This window comes from Brachyistius frenatus, unplaced genomic scaffold (assembly GCF_029030835.1).
Source record: "Brachyistius frenatus isolate BFR_SWC_R1_liver_20210118 unplaced genomic scaffold, ASM2903083v1 Contig_192, whole genome shotgun sequence".
NCBI classification, from domain to species: domain Eukaryota; kingdom Metazoa; phylum Chordata; class Actinopteri; family Embiotocidae; genus Brachyistius; species Brachyistius frenatus.
Window position 1 is genome coordinate 288,667 of NW_027210791.1, and position 8,834 is coordinate 297,500.

The 8,834-nt window shown below is 41.4% G+C and overlaps 1 protein-coding gene across 5 annotated transcripts in view; it reads left to right on the forward strand.

Moving 5' to 3' along the window:
* ptprfa (protein tyrosine phosphatase receptor type Fa) overlaps positions 1-8,834 on the forward strand; it is a 211,984-nt gene that overhangs the window by 133,649 nt on the left and 69,501 nt on the right. For all 5 annotated transcript variants that reach the window (XM_069718469.1, XM_069718470.1, XM_069718471.1 and 2 more), the window contains one exon: positions 5,852-6,045. In XM_069718469.1, the coding sequence (XP_069574570.1) occupies positions 5,852-6,045 (194 nt within the window). The remainder of the gene's footprint in view (positions 1-5,851; positions 6,046-8,834) is intronic.

Below are 8,834 nucleotides of genomic sequence, written 5' to 3' on the forward strand. Positions count from 1 at the left end.
GGAGGGAAACTCCACCGACCGGTGACTCCGACAGGGAGCTCTGCAGGAGGAACAGGAGCGGGAGGAGCAGGAGGAACGGAGAACGGACAGGTGACTAACTAATGAACTGACCACCAGAGGAGTGCAGGGGCAGGGTACATATAGTCCAGGGAGGTGATCAGGGAGATGCAGCACACCTGCAGGTGGTGATCCGGGGTGAGTGGCTGCAGCTGCTGGAACCGGTGAGGGGCGTGGCCACGGGAGGTGAGGAGAGGAGGACACAGAACAAGCAGACAGGGGACTGAGGGGACACAGGAGGAGAGGAGAGGTGATCGGGGGCAAAACGGAGGAAAACCGGAATCCTGACAGTACCCCCCACCCAAATGGAGCCACTCAGCGGCTCCGGAGGACGCCCACGGGGCAGGACGGGCTTGGGGAACCCCTCCAGGGGATGATGACGAGGCAGGGCTTCGACCCACCCGAAGGCAGCAGGAGCCGGAGGCAGGACGTCGGCCGCACCGGAGGACGGAGCAGGAGGTGGGGCGTCGACCACGACGGAGCAGGAGGCGGAGCGACGACCGTGCCGGAGGCCGGAGTTGGAGGCGGGACATCGGCCACGCCAGAGACCGGAGCTGGAGGCGGGGAATCGACCCACCCGGAGGCAGCAGGAGCTGGAGGAGGGGCGTCTACTGCGCCGGAGGATGGAGCCGGAGGCGGTGTGTTGACCGCGCCAGAGGACGGAGCCAGAGGACGGAGCCGGAGGCGGGGTGTCGACCGCGCCGGAGGATACAGGAGCTGGAGACAGGACGTCGACGACCCGTTCAGCGACAGGAAACGGAGGAGCAGCGCTACTGCCGCGTAGACCACGCTGCAGGACCCTGCGGGCCAACGCCCTGGCCTGGATGGCATCTGGATCATTGGCCACAGCTGGAGGCACGGCCTGCATGATCCTGCGGACCAACTCCTCGTCCCGAATGGCGTCTGGATCGCTCGCCGGTGCTGGGGGGGTAGAGAGTCTGTAGTGGCGACTGACAGGGCTGTAGGCTCGCTCGTAGCAACTGACTAGATTCTCTCTCCCCTCTCTAGATTCTCTCTCCCAGCTTTTTCAACACACTTTGTTGCTGCACACCCACTCAAATTCAATCTCACTCTCTTCATTTCGCTCCATTTGACTTCGAGCACTGATTGCTCGGTGGATTTCTCCAGCATATGTCCATTTCCAACGCGGCCCACGGATCCTCCTCCGGGCTCACATTGGTGTCATCCCAGTGCCTTAGTATCACAACACATTTCTATTTATCTCACTGACACCGACGGCAGCTCACAGCACAGGGTGAAAGTTTATCTCACTACAGCTTTATTTTAATCAACTTAAATGAAGCTAACTTTGCTTTTTAAAAACACTGAGACTGAACATTTTAACATGTTGTTTTTGTTCCAGTTTGAGCACAGAGTATCAGTAATTATCTGTAACAGGCTTCTGTCAGACTTCATTGCCTCCACAGATTTCATCACATCTCACTGGGATGTGATTCCGGCCTGCCTCATCAAAACATGCATCAAATTAGGGCTCAATTATTTCCCTGCTGCCTTGAGCCAACAGAAGCTTTGTGGAAGCTTAGTTTCCCTCATGTTGGGTTCTACACAAGGAACACAAAACATGAATACATATGGCATGTTAAAGCAAAATTATGGAAGGTACTATATTACAGTGATATTTTAAAATTGAAAATAAAACTGCAATTGCTCAACGGCATTATAATTTCCACATATGTTTGTGTTATTTTAGTAAATAAAAGATTTACTCAAATAAATTGTTTGAAAAAAAAATTCCAACACGGTCAAAAATGTTATATATATATATATATATATATAAGTCATAGACCAGTTTTGACCGTGTTTGAATTTTTTTTTTTTTTTTTTTTTTTTTTTTTTACGATTAATTTTTAAGGTATGTACCCAGCTGTACAGTGGACAATATTCAAATTCAAATTCGAAAAATATAATGCAAAATAAACAACATGACCTATTTCAAAGTCACAATTAAAATTAAATGACATTTTCTAACAATTTGAATATTTAACTGAAAACATTTGATATTTAATTTCGGAAGACTTAACATCTAAATATATATAAGATAGAAGGATGGTGCTGTTTTTTTGTTTGTTTTTTTATTGCGTTTGAATTCTGTCCACTGCACAGAACGGGGCAATATGTTGTTTTTAATGAACAATGTTTGTGGTTTCAAAGAGGTTCAATCAGGGTCATTAGCAGCAGTAGCTTCCACACCTATTATGGGTTGAGAAGGTTCTGTGTCCTAATGAGTTGAGGAGGAGGAGAGTTCTCTTCAGCTACAGAGATATCCTCCCACAAAAAGTCATCAGTGCAGCACAAGTAAGCTGCTGCTGATAACGACCCTGTCGCTACTATTGCGGCTTTATAAAGGCTGATGCATGTTTTTGGGCGTCACAACTTTGACAAAATGAATCATTTCACTTTTAGAATTTGACCTGATAACGTTCATAAAATGCAGCAAACCGCATGTTTGAATTATTTTATCCACTTTGAAGTTAGCTTGTTTGTCCAGTTTCTGTTGAGGCAGAAGGAAACAATAACCCAACCCCCGGCTCACCTGAAGCCCTGAGGATCCACCATCTTCTCCCGCAACCTGCTCGCTTGCATCTTTACTTGATTTCTGAGTTTCCTGTGTAATAAAATAATGCATTGAAAAGTAAGATAGATACAAGTATGGTTAAACTTGTGGTCCCATTTATTTTTCATGGCAATTTGAAATTGAGTAAATAGGACCCAGAAACCAACTTCTTCTGATGTGAGATTTGATTGACCAGATATGTTGACTTTTAAGAGTTTATTTGCTGATCATCTGAAAAATAACTCCCTGTAACTCCAAACAATAATATATAATTATTTAGTTAATAATTCATTTTGAAATGCTTTAATGTATCAGACTGTCATTCATATGTAGAAGTCCCACACTCCATCTTTAATTTTCAAATATGAATTAACATTTGAATATTGTCCAGCAGGATACGGCAAAAAAAATAAATGTCAAACAGCTGTTTCATTTTAATTTGAATATGGTCAAAGTTTAAATTATGCAAATGAACATGCACATTGGAGAAATGCATTTGACCCTTGTATGTGCATTTTCTACATATGCGGGGAATTAGTATGGAATTACATTTTAGTTTTCTGGTTCACATTATCATTTTAGACCCCAACAGGCTTCCATACAAACTAACAGATATCACTGTTTGCCCTTTTCTATACTGCATGTATAGTATAATAAGTAGACATTGTTCCAGCTCCTACTTTAGTTTCAGAGACTCCTCCTGACGTTACAGTTTGAATCTGCTCTAAAGGTAATCCATATTCAGAGGAAGCTTCAAGCCAAATTCAACCCAATTTTCAGTCACCAACAGGCTTTAACTGGGAGATGGATTCAACACAAATATGAAATAAATGATATATTAATGCAAATATATTCCATTGTTATTCACTTACACTTATTACACTTATTACACTTATTAACGATTATGATCTCTTATCGTGAGGTATGTGCAGAACGTATGACACAAGATTTGACAGCACTTATCCAACAGAGAGAACTGTCGCATATTACAACGTTAATAAGTCAATCTCATAAACAAAATTATACAACAAGCAGTTCAGACCCAGCAATCTGATTGGTCAACTGTACATTTGAAAAAAGAAAAAAATCAGAAGTATTATCATATCCAATAATAAAAGATCTGGGTACCTTGGATTTTTTTTTTTAAACAAAAAAACAAAATGACGCGTAGCCATAGTGATAAAATGACCCTGAAAATAGCCCAGATTTCATCCGGACATTATCTAACAAGTAGCTCCGCCCCAGAGATCTGTTTGGTTAACTGTACTTTTGGAACAAATCATCATGACATCACACCCTGCTCATCACTAGAAATATCACTCCAAATATCCTCTCTGTTGCTAGGTGGTTGCTAAGGGCTGGACTACTTCCTGGAGTAGTAAACATTATATACATTACATTTGCTTCTACTGAGGTGACGGATTGTTTTCCAGTCATAAGTCATACCCCATTTATTGGCATGGAAACGTAGATCACGCTTACAAAAAGTTGTATATTCACAATATGAATACATGTTGACAACATATTTTATTTAGTTTAACTTGTATGATATTACATTGGAGGGTGTTCTTTAATGTCATTATTGGCACACGAGTGATGCTTACGGACCTCTGACCGCATCCCTGTCGTGCCATCAATAATGTTAAAGCACCATCTTGAGTAACGTTGCTTAACTCCATGGCGGTGGACTGACTTCAAAGATGCCTCGGCGTGCAGGAGAACTCAAGCGGGTTCTTTTGTTCTTCTTCTGTTAACATGGTGCTTTATTGATGTTTTTCCTCCACAGTTTGAAGCTTGCTTCTGGAAGCTTACTGATTTTTTTTAAAGGTTAGATGTTTTGGATTAGTGCTGCTCACTAACTCTCCTCTCTCCATGTCTTCTTCTTATTTCCAGTATTTTAATCTTTAATGCTTCCTCCTATCTCCTTGCTGGCTCCAATATCATTAATATTTGCAAAACCTCGTTTCATTTTTTATTGAAGTCAAATTTTGTATTCATTTTTACGTCCCTCTAAAGCTGACCAAGCATTCTGGAGGAATCTTTATTCGCTAATGTTGAAATGCAAAAAAAGTAGAAAGTGAGCTCTAAACCAGCTGCCAGAGTTCTCTGGGGGCTTCGTATGCACAAGCCTTGATGTGTATAACCTGCTATCAGATAGTTAGTGACATTCACAGTACCTTATACCGCCTCCTCAGGTCAAACAGGGACAGAGACCCTGGATTACACATGCGAGACCAGGCCTTGACATGACTTTGCTTTTATCCAACATCTTCTGCTGCCATGTTGGCTGTTCAAAGTTTTTAAAAGGATGTTTAATTTAGCTTGTTAAATCTATTTTGTTTCTCATTCAAAACAGAGATCTTTTTCCACATTGGTTTCCAGAGTCTGTTCATCTTCAAATAAACGGGGCCTGATTTACTAAAACACGTGCAAACTTCACATCACCCGAAAACAAATGTCCAAGCTGATCTACTAACGACGTGCAGCAAGGATTTTCTCTTTCAGATGTGCAGTTTAACACACGTTGTCCATTTTGTGTGTTTTCCTGAATGCATAAAACTTTGGGCGTTTCTACTTGAATGTGTAAAACACGGGGAGGGGAAAAATGTAAATAGATAGATTTAGCACCTGTAATGATATTTGCTAAACCTAAAGGTAGAACTAGGAGAAGTGATTGTTGTCTATTAAGAAGTTTTTTTTTAAGTCTGAAGCAGGAGCTTTAACAGGGCAAAAACAGTCATTTCATGAAGTACTCCCAGCAAGTGAACCACACAAGAAAAAGCACTCAGTGACTAATAACTGCACTGACAATGTGAGAAGTATCAGGGAAAAAAACAACATTGTCACATTAATGAAATACACCAACCTTTGTTTTATTGATGTTGGAGGCCAATTGAGGCTTTTTGAAATCCAGTCAAAAATGTCCAGCAGCTCAAACTTCTGTTTCTCTTGGTTAGAAAGAAAATACTCCACTACAATACACACAAACTAATGCAGAGTTATTCAACTGGTAAATTCATGGAAATGTTACCAGAGACTAACAAGGCCTCAGGTAAGAATGAAAGTAAAACACTTCATCAGGATATCATTGTAAAAAAGTTTAACAGTACCTAGTCCGTTGAAATTAGACAGCTTGATGTGGTACATGCAGCCAGACACAGAAAAGGAAACATTAAACCTGCCATAGAGACTCTAAAGCAGAGGTTTGTGTGCTTTCAGTGTCTGGAGCTCCTCCCAGGAAGGTGAAGGCAGAAGCCCTGAACTCCACGGCTCTCAGGGTGACCTGGAGTCCTCCGCTGTCTGTGAAGCAGCATGGTCACATCCAAGGCTACCAGCTGGTCCACTCCCGGCTGGAGAACGGGGAACCTCACGGCCAGCCAGTCATCACCGACATCTCCTTCCCTGAAGCCCAGGTATCATCACACTCTGAGTCCCGTGACGTTTCCGTTTATTTAGCTTGCTGAGACGATGGTCAGCTGAAATATCCTGCGACAGTCAGGGACTGTTGAGCTGTGGTCAGTACTGCAAAACAGGAAAGGGGCACATCAGGTAGCAAAACAAGAAGAAGCACAGTTGCTTGTTTTTATTGGTCTTCTTTTTCTGTCACAAAAGGCCTGTTTCGGCCCTCGAAGTTTCACCTGTAGATAAACAAAGGACTTTTATGTTTTATGGTCTATACCATATATCTTTATATTGCAATAATATTTGTTGTTTGCTGCATTTTCTGTTTGATAAAGCAACTACACCCATCTGTACCATTAATAATGTTAATGTTAACGTGTTAAGCAGTTTTGCAGACTTTAATTTAAAATTTCATAGTTTGCATTATTTTACCATTAGGTCCAGCTGCACATCATTTTTTGTGTGTTTTTTATGGTGATGATGAAGCTTTTGAATTGTTTCCCCTTTGTGTGTAATTGAATTGCAATTAATTTGTAGTTAACCAGAGTTGAGTTTATTTCATGGCTGAGAGTCTTTAATCTGTTATGACACTCACCAACTGCCTGATTCACATCAAACTCAATAGACGCGAGTCAGCTACATTTTTTTTTTATGATAAATTAAATCAGAAGGTTGGATTAAAAAACAATCTCTAGTTATTCATGTAAATGAGATTAAATACGTCAGCCTGGCTCCACCAGACTTTTGCTATTGGCTCAGCCACTCTGAAGGACAGACCAATCAGTGACCGGTGTTGGTGGTTAAGTACAATGATGCTGAAGTGGAGTATTTTTTTTCTGAAGGTCGTTGCCATGGTAACAGAGTGGTTCAGACTCATTGGTTAAAGGTGCCCCAACAGTTTCAAAACTAACCCGATGTCTACGCCCAGTAGGAAGGAATGACTGCGTGTGATTCCATAAGGAGCATGGCCAGATATTCACACAGTGAATTTGGGTCTGGGTACGCCAGGGTAGAAATACGTAGGAAAATTGAATTGTTTTTTTTTCATGCGCTCTCTGCTAAAGCCATCAAAGTAGTGCTCAGCTGTCTGAAACAAAAGCAGGATTTCACCTCAAAATTGACACCAAAATGTCACTGCACAAGCGTATTTTTACAGACACACCCCTTGTTGCACCGTTCTATCCATCTCTGCACAACCTGGTTTCATTTTGAGCTAAAGTCACTCCTTCTTCTTAGTTTTCTGGAGGTCCATCTGAAAATAATCCCTCATTCATTAGAAAAGAAGATTCAAGAAGACCTGTTTTTGGGGGCGTGTCTGTTTGATTGACAGGTCTGTGGTGCAGTCAGGTTACAGCTATCGGTGGGCGGGACGTCGTATCGTCAGGTTTCCAATCAGATCGGTCAAATCCACCTCTGGCTCCTCCCCCAGCTCGTCCAAATATGGTCACTTCCTGCTCCAAACCGCTCCGAACTATCAAGATGGTGACGGACAGAATCTGAACTGGAGGATTCATAATGTTCACAAACCAACGATGACATCACTGATGGATGATGACATCACTGATGGTTGATGACATCACTGATGGTTGCTGCTTGAATCAGGCACGTTTTTGAGAACTGCTTGAATTTTGCTTTGAGTTGAGGTTCAAATCCCAGCAACCAATGGGAAACTATTCGTTGACACAAGTCGACTGGTGTTACATTTCATGAAGTTTTTATAGTTGAAACCGCATAGCAACTAAAATGCAATAAAATCCATAAAGTGAGTCATTTCCACTGTGGACAGGCAGGACATGTCTCAATTTTCAAAATATTGTTTTTCCCTCTGTCTGGCCAACTGCCATAACGCCACCATTTACTGTGGTTGTCTCACAATAAAGTTTTACCACTACCTTCATATTAAAACAGGAAAAATTATTAGTGTGTATTAGTATAGCAGCATATTGATCTTTAGCATACCGCAGCTAATGTAAATACAGTAATAAGGCTCATGTTGTGACCGTTTCCAGAAGGCCTAAATACTTAGAATTACTATGTATGTATCACACTGCTATAACAAAAGTCAAGCGAGAGAAAACGTGAGTTCGAAGGGCTCCACTCTCTATCCAAAGAAATGAAAGGAGCATTGTAACCTGCTCCAAAGATTACTAAAGTCGTATCAACAAGATTTTATGCATTCAATTATTGTAACCAATTAGTCAAACATCATTAAACAGCATTTAGGCTCCCACATATTATATTACTCAGAGTGGATTGTTGTGGTTTCATATCTGATGGCATGTAGTGGAAGCTCTGCAGACCTGTACAGACATTGGTCTTTAGCTTATTAACCACTTTAAATCACTTTCAACGCTGCCGGAGGAGTTAAAACACAGAGTGAATGTGTTGTACCGTCTTTAATGAATTTATCATCTCAATCTTCATGTCTTATGTAAGAGGATATCTTTTCATGGGCTGTTTAATCAGTCTATAAAACACTCATTTGTGTAGATGAATAAATAAAGCCAAAACACTTCACATGCAGCCTGTGAGTGAAAAGGATTCAAACCAGAACTCAATGTTTGATCATTCAGCGTCTGTGCACCATTTGATTTTATAAAACAAGCTCAATTTCCTCGCTGTGAACGATGAATGCTGAAATTGATTTGAAAATGTGAACTAACTGTGAGAAGAGGGGTGAGCATCCCTGGTGAAACCAAGAAATCCAAATGACGTAGAACAAGTGTTCTGTGTCATTCTGCTGAACTGTAAATATAAAAAGTTTCCTGTCTCACGCTTGTTTCACCAAAGCCTACTTTTT